Source organism: Mytilus galloprovincialis, chromosome 12, assembly GCF_965363235.1.
Source record: "Mytilus galloprovincialis chromosome 12, xbMytGall1.hap1.1, whole genome shotgun sequence".
Classification (NCBI taxonomy): domain Eukaryota; kingdom Metazoa; phylum Mollusca; class Bivalvia; order Mytilida; family Mytilidae; genus Mytilus; species Mytilus galloprovincialis.
This window is the reverse complement of record NC_134849.1, coordinates 77445815-77463710: the sequence shown is the minus strand read 5'-3', so window position 1 is coordinate 77463710 and position 17896 is coordinate 77445815. Positions and strand designations below refer to the sequence as shown.

Below are 17896 nucleotides of genomic sequence, written 5' to 3'. Positions count from 1 at the left end.
ATACAGCTCTGAATTTGGATTGTGATTAAATAGTTGACACAGCATAGGTTTCTGACACAGAATCAACTTAAAAATTTTAAATTGGACATTTAACTTAATGGTCCAATATCTTAAATCTAAACACATGGTTAGATTCAGCATTTCAAAGAACCCCAACAATTCAATTTTTGATGAAATCAAATAAAGTTCAATTTTGGACCCTTCAGACCTCAATGTGGACCAATTTGATAACGCGGCCCAAATATCAAAAATCTAAATACATGGTTAGATTCAGCATTTAGAACATGAATAAAGTTTTTTTTTTAAATATATCGACACAAATTAAGTTTAAACATATTTTATTTGCTCAAAGCAAAAAAGGATCAGACACAAGTAAAACATACTTATAAAGTCTTCTCCACAATACAATATATATAACAATACAAATTGAACGTGAGCATGCATCATATAATATAAACAACATAAATATTACTTAACTATACTGAAAAAAGTAGAGGGAATGAGGAAAGAACGACAGAGATTAGGTTGATGATGATAATGATGATGATGTGCGTTTTATCTATGTTGATACTATACTACGAGGAATCAATTTGATCTCTTTATAAATTGAATACTTGTTTAACAATTTGCACATTTTGATCATAGGAGAGAGTTTCTTTTCCAAAAACCAGTAGTTTTAAGTCCAAATCGCAGCCTTCGGAAAGCCAGCTGATAACAGAATAACCCTTTCATTTAGATAGAAAGGGCAATCACAGAAAAATGGTGCATGTCCTCAATATCCAAACCACATTTATATATTGGATCAGATATAATGTTAGCTCTAAACAAGTCACAATTCAAGAACGATGCCGAACATCTAAATTGGGTTAATATTATATTCAATTTTCTTGGACCATATAAATAATGTTTTAAGTTAAATTGATTCTCATTTCGAATGTCGTAGTTTTTTAATTCTACTTTGAATTTTGATAACGAGTCTACATTTCGAACTGATATGCTCAAATTATTCCAAAGTTTAATTGTTGATGGGATAAAGGATTGGGAAGTCAGTGTCAGCCTGCAAAATGGTAAAATGATATCTTGTCCATTTCGCAAGGGATATTGTGTTGTACTTTTAATTCTAAGGGGCAAAAGGCTATATAAATATTCAGGGGCATTATTATTCTGAATTTTATAAAATAATTGTAGTTTCCTTCTTTTTCTTCGTTCCTCTAAAGTTTCCCAACCAACCTCTTTTAATACAGTTAATAACAATTCGTGCAGCTTAAAGTTGTAACTGTTCTTATTTCATTGAAAAACCTTTTCCGCAGTTGCATACTCAAAAATAGGTCTAATAAATACTAGATATAATTTTACCAAATTTTGTCGGCTAAGTTGATATTTGAGTTTTCGTAGTATATTCAGATGGTTTTTTTTAACACTGTTTAATATATTTTCAACATGGTTGTTCCATTTTGCGTCACTTCTAAATGTAACCCCTAGATGCTTATGAGATCGCACAATTGGTATTTTATTTATTGTTCATAGTAAAATTAAGGTTTTGTATCTCATTATTTGAAAACATCATAATTTCTGTTTTTTCAGGATTGAAAGACATAAGCCACTTTCTTGACCATTCATCCAGCTGTCTCAGGTCATGACTAACAACTGATTGTATAAGTTCCTCGTCATGACCCGAGTAACTGAATGAAAGAGGGACGAAAGATACCAAAGGGACAGTCAAACTCATAAATCTAAAACAAACTGACAACGCCATGGCTAAAAATGAAAAAGACAAACAGAAAAACAATAGTACACACGACACAACATAGAAAACTAAAGAATAAACAACACGAACCCCACCAAAAACTAGGGGTGATCTCAGGTGCTCCGGAAGGGTAAGCAGATCCTGCTCCACATGTGGCACCCGTCGTATTGCTTATGTGATTACAAATCCGGTAAATAGTCTAATTCGGTAGGTCATATTCATGAAAGGGAAGGGGATTGTAGTTACGACGTAAGGAACATATCCGATATCATTTGTGAAACGGTTATTCCATAACGGTCAACCAACTCGTGATGTGTCATCTGCAAATAGTCTGCATAAAGAAGTTAACTGTTCAGCAATAGCGTTAATATATATGATAAACAATAGAGGACCAAGAACGGATCCTTGGATCCTTGGGGTACACCAGCTGAAACATTGCAAAAAGTAGAGGATGATTGTTTTCTTTGATATAGGTAGCTAGTGAACCAATTTAAAAGATTTCCCTCAATGTCATATGCTTTCATTTTATGTAGTAAACCAATATGACAAAATTTGTCAAAAGTCTTCGAAAAATCACAAAAAACAAAATAGCAAATTTCTTTTGTTTCTAGTGCATTTAAGATACAATCATATATTTCTGTTGAATGTTTTGGCAAAAAACCTGATTGGTATTCATAAATTAGTTTGTTATTAAATAGATGATTATATACATGTTTAAACACAACTCGTTCCATAACTTTCCCCACGCAGCTAATTAAAGATATTGGTCTGTAATTAGATGGCAAAGACCGAGTCCCCCTTTTTGAAAATAGCTATTACATTTGCAATTTTCCAGCTGGTTGGATATACACATTGACTAAGGGACTTGTTGAATATAATTTGGAGAGGTATTGCAAATTTATCTGGACAGATCTTGAGCATCCTGTGGCTAATCACATCTGGTCCCGAGGCTTTATTTGGATCAAGAATATTAATCATATCTATAATTTTTTAAATAGTGACATGTATGTCACAGATTTTATTGTTAGATTTAGTTTCAAATTGTGGTAAGTTGATATTTTCTTCATCTAATTTGGAGATTAAATTAAAATACTTGTTCAAAAGCTCACATTTTTCTTCATCTTTATATGCAATTTCGTCTATTTTTTTCGGTATTTATAATATTTTGGAGTGGGGGGATGTTATTTGATCCATTGTTAGATTTGATTAACATTTTCATTATTTTCCAATAAGTTTTTGTATTCGATACATTATTTAGAATGATGTGGTCTAAATTACTTTCAAATTTTTCTTTAGCAACTTTTTTCATATTATTGACCCTATTTCTCTGTCGCTTGTACTTCAAAATATCAGATTGTTTTTTAGATTTAAAAGCCTTTTTTCGTAATCGATCTCTAGTGCGTATTTCTCTCCTAAGCTCGCTATTGAACCATGGTTTGTCGTTTTTTCGTATAGTTACTTGTTTAGTAGGTATGCACTCCCTCGCAATGTTCAGAAAAGTTACAGTAAATATTTCACATAATTCATTAACATCCTTGTCATCGGGAAGAAGTGCATACCAATCTGTTTCATTCATAATTTTCAAAAAATTATCTTTATCCATCTTATCATATATCCACACTTCTCTTTTAAAAGTACGTGACATTGATGAGGGACACTCAAGAAATATTACTGCTGCATTGTGATAACTAATATCTGAGGGAATATCTAAAACGACATACAGTCACTTATTATTATGGGATCTAAGAGTGTACTACTTTTATCAGTTACTCTTGTTGCTTTATCAATTACATTTCTTAGATTGAACAAGTCCATGGTGTCAATAAGTTTATTATTATTGACATTGAAAAGATCAGAATTTAGATCACCAGTAACCACTATATTTTCGTTTAATTAAAAGGCAGTTTCTATTGCATGATTTAATCGTGCCCAGAAGTCAGTGTCCGCATTAGGTGGACGATATGAGTGACAGAGAAGGAAGTTTTGACCTTTGGCTCGTATTTCAACCTTTTTCGGACGATATCGATATCATCTTTCACATATATCATTAATCCACCACCAAAGTTGTTTCGATCTTTCCTTATAATGTTATTGAAGGAATCTAGTTTTAATTGATCTTCAGATACACTAGGATCTGTTACAGCTAGGGCTTCGAATTCGTCAGTGAAATTATTTAAGAATTCTAATTTGTTTCTAATACTACGGATATTTAAATTACATATTGATATGTATTTATCGATTTCACTAATTCTGACACTAGAGGGTGTACTCGATATGTTATTTTCATCTGGACCAGGGTTGGGTTCAATATTACCAACAATAAGAATAAAATGAAGCACAAACAACAGAAAGATAATGTCAATCTTGGGATTTATTGACTGTAGACAAGCTAGTGAAAGAACATAGAGGGAGCAATGTAAGTTAATTTTTAGTATTTCTAAATAAGTATAATAGTTATAATTAATATAAGTACTGCTTTTCCTCTTGCTACATGTACAATGAAATAAGCCAATGGCTGCCCTGCAATCCTCAATGCTGACTCCCATATTGTTTAGGGGGTACAGAAATTAAGTATAACGACAACCAATGGCATTTTTCATATGGTAACTTGCACACATCATCATCAGAAAAAATAGAGAAAGTAAATATAAAACAAGAAAAATAAAAAATAAAGGTGATGGAAAAACAAACGGTTATCAGAAGGATACCTGGAGTCATACTGGATGATAAAATTGGAATTTTGCTTAATTTTTACTATTTTTATAAATCATTGTGAACCGTGATCTAGCCACTTTATTTGAAAGACAAGTTGTATGAGCTATAAGGTCCAAACAAAGAGTTGGTTTAAAGACGAATACCTACCAATATAGTAATAGTATTAAACACTTCATACTTGCAACTTGAGTATACAGTTTTACATGAAATGTATGTATATAAATCAAACATGAATATTGTGTACAATTGTGTGTGCATACAATACTATTTTGTAAAGAATTTAATCAGTATCTCCTGGGTTTTTTTCCCAATAGTGTTTAATTAAAACAAAAAGATACCTTTTTTTACAAACAACATTATATACACGGAGAATATATTTGTACATATACAAATTCTATTATTTCTTACTATAACATTTTTTTTGGTTCGTGTTTGGGTTAGGCAAGGGCGGTCTGTTTGACTTTTATTATATTTTTGAAAACTTCTTTTGATTGAAATCGACATTTTTCATTAATAGATTTATTTAATTACAAACTTTAAAAATGTACAATTAAGCTGATATGATTATAAGCAAAGTTGTCGAAAGAAGAACAGAACATGTTTACATTCACTATAAAATGCCAAATTTACACTGCTTTTTGTTTTTATTTTGAGTGATTGAGAAACGGTAATTTTATCAACTGTTGAAAAGATCTTACGATATGTACGAAAATTCTACTACTTAGCCAATTTGGGATGACCCTTTATATAGTTGACATGATGTGGGGAAAAAAATATCGACACAAATCGAAGTGAAGTAAGACTGGAATAGGATCCCAGTTAGGGCAACCAGTCCGGTACCCACGAATGTAGTTCTTAAAAAAAATATATAACTTTTGTTATAAATTGTGTAGTGTTATTATTTCACTAGTTCTGTAACTGAATGTAGATTTATTTGAAAGGGTAGGCGTTCTAGTTTGAATTTCTGTAAAAATTTTGATTGATTTAAATGTAATCTGGCGTCAGTACATAGAGTAAATTGCCTAAATTCTAGCCTTTATTCTTTCCCGGAAGTAGACAGACTGACCCTGTTGTCAATAAAAACAAAATTTTGCAACGGAATGCCGGTCATGAGGCACTGAGATTGCACTTAGACACTTCAAAATGAATGCCTAACATGAACCAGAAGTCCCAAGGTGGCTATCAAAATTATTTATTGAACAGGACCCTATGTATTTACTATGATTTTCAATGCGCGTTCCAATGGGGCAAATAATTGGGTCCCCGTTCCTGTCAGAGAGCATGTTTTGAACACTTCAATCTGCAATTGTAAGCTCATTTGTGAAGTTTCATGGATGAAATTTGGCTGCAGGCTTCAAAATTCAATAAGGAAAGCAATGATGTAATTATTTTTAAAATTTAAATTAAACTTTTTAAATTAAATTGAAATTTAAATTTATGAAATTTAAAAAAGTTTGTTATTCAATTTAAAGTGTAAAAAAAGGGTACAGAAAGGTCATTTTGTCTGTATTATGTATTCCTACACTTGTAAGTTAAAATGGAGGGATTTTTGAAAAATATCAGCAAACAGTATTAGAAAGAGCCACAGGGAAAGAAATAATAAATGTGTTATATGGGATCAGGGGACAGTGAAAGATGGAAAATATGGGCTTATTTTTTTCTAGTATCTTATTTCTGGGACCTGAAAAAAGAAAAAAATCCCATAGTTTCAGTTTTAGGTCTTTTAATAAGTTTTTGATAAATTGTGGCTATTAAATAAATCATTTAAGTGCCACTGTTCAGCTATGAAAGTTGTCTGCGAATCCAGCTCACATTTATTTAGAGCCGCATCACACACATAACCACATATTATTGTGTAAACTCAGAAACACTTGCCAGGGACTCTCTAATTTTACATATTTTGGAAGATATTTAAGGGGTAGGGCTATAATAAAGCTTATTAAAGCAATTTAAACTGAAGTGTATAACAATTTTAGACTCCCTTTTAAAGATTTTGATGGTCCTTAAAAGGACCGTTAATATTATCTGTATCTATTTCAGCAGTAGATGAATGGGGCTATATCTTCCTTGGTTTTAGAACTTTTGAACATCAGCTTCTGGTTAAGGAAACACTTAGTGCTCTTTTAATAGTTTCACTGTTTGAATTTCATTTTCATTAATGCTTCTTTCTTAAGTTTCATTTTTAAAAGTTCCTGGTATTAATAACTTGTCTTTGTTATCTATATTCAGGTTGGTGAACTTGGACTAAAGTACATGGATCTCAGCCACCAACAGTTTCAGTGTCCACGAGAACACACATATGAACTAGTGGGACATTCAGACCAGTTAAAAGTACAACAACGCACAGTAGCATTAAGCGGTCAGGAAAATCTAGGATTGCCCTCCACATCTGTTAAACTATAGGCGGTGCTGTTTGACTGGTTTTAGCTACAAGTGAGAACTTCTCTGCATCTAGCCTCTTATATTGTATTTTAAATGAACTTAGCAGACTATTTGAAGACTTTGGTTCATATTTTATACCCTTGTTATGGGGTATGCTTGTTTTGCATATGTAATTCTTTAAAACGGAAGATTTTTTTATTTTAATTGAAAAAAATAATATTTTTTATTTATTTTTAAACAAATTTTGGTTTCAACTAGATATCCATACAAAGAATGAATTTATCTATCTTATGCAATTTACAGAATGTAAATATCTCTTGAAATAAAAAAGTTTTGATGATTTTTAGCATATTTTCTTCATCAATTTAAGATTTTCTCCGATCAATTTTCTGGTATTTGAGATGTTATAGATAAGGATCTATAATTCTGTAACTGTTTGATAAATTTTTTTGAAACTTTGCATAATAACTACTGAGATGTATATCTTTATTTTAAAAGTGCAGTTTTAAGTCTGGAGAAAAAAATAAAGTCTGACAGGAATAGGATCCCAGTTAGGGCAACCAGTCCGGTACCCACGAATGTAGTTCTTAAAAAAAATATATAACTTTTGTTATAAATTGTGTAGTGTTATTATTTCACTAGTTCTGTAACTGAATGTAGATTTATTTGAAAGGGTAGGCGTTCTAGTTTGAATTTCTGTAAAAATTTTGATTGATTTAAATGTAATCTGGCGTCAGTACATAGAGTAAATTGCCTAAATTCTAGCCTTTATTCTTTCCCGGAAGTAGACAGACTGACCCTGTTGTCAATAAAAACAAAATTTTGCAACGGAATGCCGGTCATGAGGCACTGAGATTGCACTTAGACACTTCAAAATGAATGCCTAACATGAACCAGAAGTCCCAAGGTGGCTATCAAAATTATTTATTGAACAGGACCCTATGTATTTACTATGATTTTCAATGCGTTCCAATGGGGCAAATAATTGGGTCCCCGTTCCTGTCAAAGTCTTCTAGTATTAAATTTATTTAACAAACCCGCAACCACTACCAACATATGCTTTCCTAGGACAATGGTCATACTTACGGAAAAGAGAAGACTAACTAATCTATTAAAATATTTTTTTTATTATTTTGCAAAGATATATGAACATTTATGAGTATTCTCATAACTGTCTTAAACTGTGTTTATAATAATGCTGTATATAAAATAACTATAACAACCAGTAACAAAATTAATTTGACCAACAGTATTGTAGATAAAAATAAACAATATTGAAGACATTTAACAATATTGAAGATTAAAATGACTAGCTGTATTGAAAACAACAATTAATAAGCAACAATAGATGCAAATAACAACAATTAACAATATTAAAGATAATATAATTAATATTATTGACGATTATAATACTTAAACATTTTTTACGACGATAACATAAATAACAGTATTGCCAATAATACTAATTAATAATTATAACGATAACAATAATTAACCGTTTAGACGATAACACTTAGAAACAGTATTGACTATAACACTAATTAACAGTGATAACGATACCGACAATAAACAGTATTGACGATAACCCTAAACAACAGTATTGACGATAACACTAATAAACAGTGATAACGATACCGATAATAAACAGTATTGACGATAACCCTAAAAAAACAGTATTGACGATAACCCTAAATAACAGTATTGACGATAACACTCATTAAGTCAGTGATGACGATAACAATAATTCACAGTATCGACGATAACATCGATTAACAGTATTGAGGTAGAAATTGCAAATTTTTTAATTATAATAACAAACCAAATAATGAAACTAAAGCGTTCTCACCCGCACTAAAATATAAAACAACTACATAAGTTAACATTTTAACAATAATAACAATATTCAGAATCAACATAGCACCAACAAAATATCAATTAATAAGAAAAAAGAAATCACGTTTAAGAACATGATCATCGTAAAAAAAATTATTGATTGCGCTTTTTTGTCTGTTAATGTTGTCTTTAATGTTGCTAATCGTTCGATATGTATGGCGTCCCAAACTTTTGTTTGCATGTCTACATTTTATTTACATTTTTACTGAGGTTATTCTATGGACATAGATTTTCGGCATCTTTACATGTAACATGTACTTGACTATGACTTCTTAATTAAGCAAAACAAGCAGAATATTATACTATCAACACTACTGATTGGTTGAGTGTTATTTGCTTTAAGTACAGTGGTAGATACAGTGGTAGATAGTTTATACATGTTCATGACGATGCAGAATGGCTTTTATCAATAGTTAACTTATGAACTGAATATATGATTTCGTATCCTGGGTCACTAAACTATTATGATCGTGTTGATTGTATGGTCTCATTGCTTCTATATGGGTATTGATTGGGGTACTAGTAATTTAATTCCGTATTCTTTAAAATTAGGCCGTTTCCTGTATTCTTTATAAATTACGCCAATTATTTCTCATTCTTTACAAATTGGTATTCCATTATTCCTTATTTTCTTGTGTTTTTGTTTTCTCCATTCCTTATTGCTTTGGCCTATTTTCTGTAGTACAAACACATTTTTCTCTTTTCTCTTAAACCCGACCGGACTTTTCTCTAGTGTTGCATTTCCTGATAGTGATGAGCGTTTCCTGATGCCTATCCATGGGATTGGGTTTTACCGGCTGGAGTCAATCAACTTCCGGTTTATATCAAGAACGTCTTTACAGTGCCTTTGACGTATGTTCTACATATTGGACACTTCCTCATGGCTGGTGCACAGTCAGAACAACATACTAGATGTCCACAAGGGAGGAAAGCTATTGAGGCGTCCAATTCTAGACAAATCTTACATAGGCGTTGATCTCGTAGCTGTCGGTTCTCTTCAACTAACAATTCTGCGTCTGTAATACAAGGTAAATTGAAAATAAAATAGTGTAATGATTTTTTGAATCCCAATCTGCTAATAGCATAAAAAAAACACATACATGGCGGTTAGTACAGAAGAAGTGTTATCTTAAATTTGCTACAGATACCTCATATTAACATGATTATACCATACAAACATTTTACCATACGTTCATGATATATGGAGAACAAAATTTACGGTATTTTTTCTAAAAATAACCTTGTTTTTTTGTTGTTTTTTTAGAAAGCAATCAAAAGACTCTTCTTATTTTACATTAATTTTTTATTTTAAAAGTAACTTACCATCCAGATTTGATTCATTTAAACTGTTGGCAAGAGGTTCGTGTGCTTCATTTTCATATGTATTTGTATTTAATGACAATGCATTTGTAGATGTCCCGGATGTATTTGTAGATATCCCGGATGTATTTGTAGATATCCCGGATGTATTTGTAGAATTAACGGATGTTGATCCGGTAGAACCATTTGTTAGATTTTCATCCTTCTTCAATAAAATAGTCATGATATCAAGAGCTGTGAATGTTCTTTCTACAAATAGAAAGTATTACATATATCGGTAAAAGAAGATGTGGTATGAATGTCAATGGGACAGCTCTCCATCCAAGTCATAATTTGTAAAAGAAAGACCATTATAGGTCAAAGTAAGGTTTTCAACACGAAGCCTTGGCTCACACCGAACAGCAAGATATAAAGGGCCAAAACATTACTAGTGTAAAACCATTCAAACGGGAAAAACAACTGTCTAATTAATAATAATCAAAAACAAAAACGAGAAATGAGAAACACTTATGAACCACATTAACAAACCAGATTATAAAATTACATAATTATTGTCTTTTTTTAATACATTGGTGGTTGAGTTGCGCGCTTGCATTGGGTATGGTCAATCATGGGTTTAATCACCAGTCGCGTCATACCAAAGCCTTTTACCTTCAGGATTTTTTTTTTTGCTTTATCAATTTCTGCACGATGCCATTCCATATGAAATATTTGATTTTTTTGGGGGTATTTTTTTGTCTTTCATGTTCTTTTATCTCAATTCTTTTAATATTTTACATTAAATTTACAGATTCGTATTTAAAAAATCCTTTTTTATTTTTAAATAACTTGTCTTCGTGTCCCACTATCACCTCAATTTTATTCGCTTGCAATTAGTTTTTTTTTTCAATTATGTTAGTCTTGTAATTCGTCATCTTGATTTATCATGTGTCCCAAATCATATAATAGTAAGTAAATTGATATAACAATAAAGTTTTAATTGGATTTATAAGCTTGCTTAATGTATACTGGTTAGAAATAAATACCTGGTTTATCCCGTAACAATTGCTGGATAACTCGAAGCGCCTGTTCTCGTGTGTATCCCATCTCTAAGACACTCCTTGCTGCTGCTGTATCAAGATAGCTGGTACTGTTAATTTGTTGTGGGTTGCTGTTTGAAAGTAAATTGGAACCGTTTTGAGTTGTTTCTTTCGATTGTACATGTTGTTTTGACGTTATTTGGTCACTTTTGTCCTTTAATTAAATAATACGAAAAACAGATATAAAATGAAACATATGTCGCTAAAATATTTAAATTTTAATCTTATGGTTATACTTATAAAATTGAGAATGGAAATGGGGAATGTGTCCAAGAGACAACAACCCGACCATAGAACAGACAACAGCAGAAGGTCACCAATAGGTCTTATAACATATCACGACTGTTTGAGTCAAGTACTTACCATTTGCTCATGTTTATCTTGAACGGCTTTTATAAATGCATCTCCCTTGTTCTGACGTAGATATGTGCACTTCGGAAACCATCTAGCATGTTCCACCCATGGATCATCACCAGCCTCCCAATTTCGGAGTCCACCGCCACAGAAAAAACACCTTGTGTAGTCATGGTAACCAGCAAACAGGAAACCAGCTATTGCCATCTCTCTTGGTGTCTGATCTAAGTATGATGGCCATCCCTGGAAAGAGCTGATTCTTACTTGTAAAGCAGCGTAATTCTGATAACGAGGCTTCTCAAGATCTATCCCCAATAAGGAAATGTCGTTATTAGTTAACTGTCTCGAACTTGAAGATTCAGAACATCCACATGCTCCATTCTGATAAGCTTTCGCCGATTCTGAGCATGCGCCATTGGTATTTATATCATGTTCAAAAATAGTGCTTTCACTAGAAGAATTAGCCGTTGGTTTAAAATCATTGCTTGTTAATTGATTACGGATATTATTACTAGTTTCACCATTTAAAAGACTAGATGTCTCTGAAGTTGTCGAACTTGAAGTTTTGATTTGGTCGTTAGAGGCAGAACCATTTAAAAGACTGGATGGCTCTGAATTTGTCGAACTTGAAAGTTTGTTTTGGTCGTTGAAGGCAGCACCAATTTGCAAGCTTTGTTTATTTGGTGTCAAAGAAGATTCAGAATGTACTGATGATCTATTATTACTAGAATGCATGTGCTGGTGTTCAGCTAGACCTGCACCACCAAACAATCTAGATTTTTGAAGATGAGTACATAATGGAGAAAGTCTACAATGAATTTTTTCTGGATTATCACCTCGTGTCCAGTTCTGATGAGTAATGCCACACGCATAACATCGCACGGTATCAGTACTTCCGGTATAATAAAAACCAGCTTTCGATAATGCACTAACAAAAACGTTCACATGACGAGGAAAATTACTATACGAAGACAGACGTAGAAGGTTGTTTGACATAGATTCGTCCATAGACATAGTACTACCCGAAGATAAACTTTCGAAATAAGTATTCAAACTCACTGGTAAAACCTGGAAACATTGATTCGGAACAAAACGTAACGTGAACAAGTAATGAAGCCAGTCAAAAGAATTTTTCGATTTTAAGTTTCCGGTTTCCGGTTTTAATTGTGGAATTGACATTTGCTTTTGTAAGTTAATTTGAAGTTGTTCCTTGGTTTTAGATTGTATATCAAGATCCATTTCGATGTCGTTAAGACCTTTCTTTATTTCTGTGACAGTTCTTAAACTACTCGGTTCCAATTGGTCAAAACCACGTGGGTTATTTGATTCACTTCTTGTACATTCGAACGCATAAACTTTTGTATGCTTCATTTTAAGTTGTATTCGTAATACTGAAGATTTTATTTCGGACAGGTCAACGGTAAGTTTTCTATTTTTGTTGTTATTTACTTCTGTTTTGCTGGACGGATAACTGTTTAATCTCTGTCGTCTTCGTTTAAGTTTTGAATGCGACTTTTGATCAGTTGGAAAGAAAATTTGGTGCATTGCCGGTCTTTCTGGTTCTCGTCTTGCAGTTTGGTTATCTTGTATATACATGTTTAGCTGATTTGTCTGAAATAATTGTGCATAATTAATCAATATCATCTAAATCATTAGCATCTTAATCATCAATAATTACTAACACATATAAATATAAAAAAAGAAATGAATTACTGTAAAACATTTGATCGCTTCGCCCTTGTATCACAGTGAACCTTGGTGACCTTAATTTTAGATTTTTAACATTGCATTTAAAATGATAGTAGTATTTCATCACTGTATGTGTTACATGATGCATACAATACATTTTGCCATCTATTAAGTATTTAATAATTTCTGTTATTTTATTATCGAAGTCGAATTTTGAAAAGCTGATCCAATACTACGAGTCTATAGTAAATATAGTAAATACCTGTAAGGGTTCCCCATGTATTACTTCATTCATAAAATGACGACAAAAAGGGTTGACGAGTTTATATATACTGTATTACATGCGTAGGTCTCTGACGTCAGATGATGAATCATGAAGTGTTAGTTACACAATTACAATAGTATAATAAATAGCAGGAAAACAGTGCGTTTGTTTTGTTTACTTGGACTTTATCAATGTTTATCACCAAAATAAAAAGAGGTATTGTAATTGTTTAATCGCTTATTTGATTTATTTTTTACTTAATACAGATTTAAAAACAAATCTTTTTGTTCCTTTTTTTTTTATTTAGAGATAATTAACCTGGGACAGCCATTACTTTATAAGTACTTTGTTATGGATTAAATACTTTCGGAATCCTTCTTTGACGTCTTCTTTTTATAATAAGCGGTCTAAAACTTATTATGAACATTTTAATGAATACTATTGCAGTAAAATAAACGTTCAAATATCCTACCTGTACTATAAGGTAGCAGCGAAAGTTTTTTGTCGACAAGAAGTATATTTAAAAGTATTTTCAAGTATAAAGGAAATAGAACTTATCACTCAGAATATATAATCAATTTTATTTTTGTAAGGACTGTAAAAATAAGAAGATGTGGTGTGATTGCAAATGAGACACGTCTCCACAAAAAAAAACATAGACATTAAAAAAACATAGACATTAACAACTACATGTCACTGTACGGCCTTCAACAATGAGTAACGACTATACCACATAGAAAGTTATAAGAGGTTCCGAATGACTAGTGTGTGTATATTATAAGTATATTCAAATGCAAAAGTACAGACAGCCAAAATTTACATGTAAATGCTCGAACGTTGTCGTTTTTAACATAAATAAAAAAGGTCGATAGTTAAGAAGATTACAACTGTTGGGATAAAATGTGAAGTTCATTTGACTTTTAAAAGGAGACATAATTGTGGAAGATCAAGGATTTCCAAAAGGAGGTCTGAGTTCTGCTTAAAGAGGTGAGGCAGTCAAAAATCCAAACAGCACTGAAAATACACAAATTGTACACCTAAGGCGGATCTGTGTCTGTCCCACTATCCCAATCCGGTCCTGAGAAACAAGAAAGCATCTCACATATACCCAATGCATTTCGAGATCTCGACTATACTAAATTTAAGAAATAATCAAAACATATAAATTGAGAAACAGAGGAAAAGGAAGACAAAACATGTATCTGGATAAATGTATTCCTCTTGATGAATCCAAGCAGATTTGGTCTTTTATAAAGATATACCGTTTTAAATAGGTTTCAACATCACAATATATGTGGGAATTTATTTGAGCCCTAATTAAAGAGTTTGTACCAAAATGTTCAGATTGAAGAAAATTCGTCGAAATGTCCTTCAAGGAAAATAAAAATCCCGTAACTTAATTCAGATTTTATAGTATTGGAAAATATGTGTTCAATGCAATATTTATAAATCGTTTCACGGAAGTTAAACTTTTCATTAATACGTTATTCTCATTCATATTTGGACCATTGAATGTACGTCCGTTCTGCTTAATCTTTTTTTTTTTGTTAAGCTTTAAAAGTACTTCCGCTTACGTATTTAGATGTTTTGGTGAGAAGGGTCTGGATGGGGTGTACAGGATAGAGATTAATAGACACGAAAAATAGTGAAATAAATTTGATTTATCTATTTCTGTAATTATGTTAATTCCCATCCAGACCTTACTATATAAATAAAGTGTCAAGAAAACAGCAGCATAAACAAATGACAAATATAGCAGATATTGAAAATTCAACATACGGTCGTTTTAGAAAATTATGCACTTTATCCCTAAAAGTTGTTTTTCCAATTTTAGTTACGGCACCTGGTTGTGGTCCTTTGACTTACCTTCTTAAAGTTTTAAGTCCAATGCTTTTCTTTTAATATTTTAAATTATAAATTTAGATAACATAAATAAAAAATCAACATAACAACGTATAAAAACACTAAAAAATGTAAAAATGAACATTTAGAGTTTGCACAAAATTGAAGGATACTGTTTATAATAGAATAAGTAGGTATATCGATATTACTTTTTATCTCTGTTTGCATGATCTTGACTGTTTGCTTACCTGTAGAGATGCTGTGCAGAGGTATATCAGTTCGGTGTTTTTTTGGTTTTTTTGTTTTTTTTTAAAGCTGGCTACGAAAACCCCAACTATCTTCAAAACAATTTTAAATATATGTTATTGGTCAATTCAGTCTTCCGGTTTCTTCATTTATATATGATAATAATCCAGATTTTCTGAAAGTGCACCAATTAAACTCTCAAAGAATGGGTTTATTAAACAAGAGAACGAATACCAATAATAATACATAATTTAAACCAACAAGTAGTTGAAGAAATATAGGCTAAACCATAGTTATAGAACAAATCAAACAGACAAATAAAAAAACCTCAGTACAAAAATAAACTGAGATTGAAATTATTTTCTGTTTCATATTTTGCAAGACTTTTTTTATTGTTTTTACTTTCTTTTTGACAGTTTATTCTCTATTTTCGGAAAGTTCTGATACTTTTATCTATTTTATTAGTTTGAGAACATGTGTAATCCTTTGTACAACGAGTTATTATACATTATACTAAAGCTTAATTGATAATTGATTAAGATCAGTCATGGTTAATGAATACAACATATAACTTTGTGAAGAATTTAATGTACAGGAACAAGATTGTTTTTTGTTTTTAAATTATTTATTTATTTATTTATTTATTTTTGTTGGGGGTGGTGGGGGGGGGTACTTCATTTTCAAAAGAAACCAACTTCGTTCTTCAATTCGCTTTTTAAACATGTACTTTAAGAAAGTGAGATGAATAAATGATGCCGTATTAGTTGTGTCCTTAGAGTTTAATATTTGTGTTATCCCTTTTCTTTTGAGATACTATTGAGAGCGAAAAAGTCCTAAGTACAGCAACAAAGGCTTCCTTTTCTTGTGTTTTAATGACCAGAGCAAATCATTATGGTATCTTTCGCCTCTTCTTTAACAATCGCTTGAGACGGGTATTTTAGAAATACAAAATTGAAATCTCTAAATCCTCCGTAGCATAAAAAAGGTTAAGAATAAAATAACTGAGACCACCAAGAATCTGTTTTCTTAAACGGTTACATTCATACTATCTTTACACTAATCTGACAGCAACCCGACGTTACTAGGAGACAAAGTTATCTGAGTTAGCCATGCAAAATGCATTTTTTTTTATTAACAACAAGATGTGTTTACTTATCTAAGAACAAATGTGCCATCATTTAACTTATAAGTTCACATTCTTCGACCCGAGTCTGAACTGGTTTGCCATATTGGAGTCATTATTAATAAGTATTTAGAGGGTTGACACTCCTCTGAGAGACATATTCATGATACCCAGTCCTGAAGCAACTATCACATTACATTTGTGTATTTATTTTTAAAATGTTCATTTTTATGGGTTTTTTACACATGTTACACGTATACGCATTTCATTTGATATTGCTTGACCATATGGGTGTAATTTATCAATAGAAATATGAATACATTGTGTGTTATCATGCGTCTTTATCGAGTACGTTTAGTGGCGTATTTCCTTAGTTTTTTCTCCGTTTTTTTGGGGGTTAATATCTTTTGATATTTTATTTGATTACATTCGGCAATCATACCAAATCTCTACGTATATTCTACTTATTTGTTTACCTTGTTATACTAGTCCCTCTTGAATTATATTGTGTTTAGAGTAAATTCGATATGTTTAATATCGTAATTATACTTGTAAATAAACAAAAAACAATTATACAATTTTTCCACTTGACTTGCGATCATTTACGTAAATCATTATCAGATTTACATGTAACATACACTGAAGAAAACAATAACATCCGTATGTTAATGAATTAAATACCTCACATTTACATGGCCTTAACATAAATCGATTTAGTGTATTCAGATTGTAATAAACAATTAATTTCTCCATAGGCATGGACTACAGGACAAAACACATTAAGATATATTCAAAATCCTATAGACTTATGAAGATATTGTGGTTAAGCATCTGCTAATGCTAATCAACTGGCACCAATGTAAGAATCTATACATGCTATATGCAAACTAAATTATGTGCATGAACGACTATTGCTCTACGCATTGTATCATATGTGCTTTGTCCAATAAAATATTTGATTTTTTGATTTTATATGCCAAAATAGAATTGCTGTCAGTTTTTCTATTTCGCTAATGATCAAATCTTTTTTTATAAATAATTAAAATTGCGTTAAATTGTTATTGAATTTAAAAAAAAAAAGGCGATACATTTTTATATACCCACTACAGTAGTTAAAGATCCAGCTGAGGATTTTTTGCAGGATGGAAATTATTATTCACATCAACTGTTAAAAGTTTCAAGGAACTAATATTCAAATTTAGAATTTCAGGTGTGCCATTCCACGAAAAGACCTTTGATTG

The 17896-nt window shown here is 31.5% G+C and overlaps 1 protein-coding gene across 4 annotated transcripts; it reads right to left on the bottom strand.

Moving 5' to 3' along the window:
- Positions 1-7955: 7955 nt before the first annotated feature.
- Positions 7956-13324, bottom strand: LOC143054903 (baculoviral IAP repeat-containing protein 3-like). 4 transcript variants are annotated; one of them, XM_076228004.1, is made up of 5 exons: positions 11500-13324; positions 11083-11290; positions 10215-10306; positions 10061-10172; positions 7956-9753 (listed from the first exon to the last, which is right to left on the bottom strand). In XM_076228004.1, the coding sequence occupies exons 1-5, from the start codon at positions 13132-13134 to the stop codon at positions 9557-9559; spliced, it is 2244 nt and encodes a 747-aa protein (XP_076084119.1). In that variant the 5' UTR covers positions 13135-13324; the 3' UTR covers positions 7956-9556. The 4 variants fall into 4 exon arrangements, 3 of the variants coding, with proteins under 3 accessions (XP_076084119.1, XP_076084118.1, XP_076084120.1); XM_076228003.1 differs by having other exon boundaries at positions 10061-10306; positions 11500-13323; XM_076228005.1 differs by having other exon boundaries at positions 10061-10306; positions 11083-11207; positions 11500-11642.
- Positions 13325-17896: the final 4572 nt, after the last annotated feature.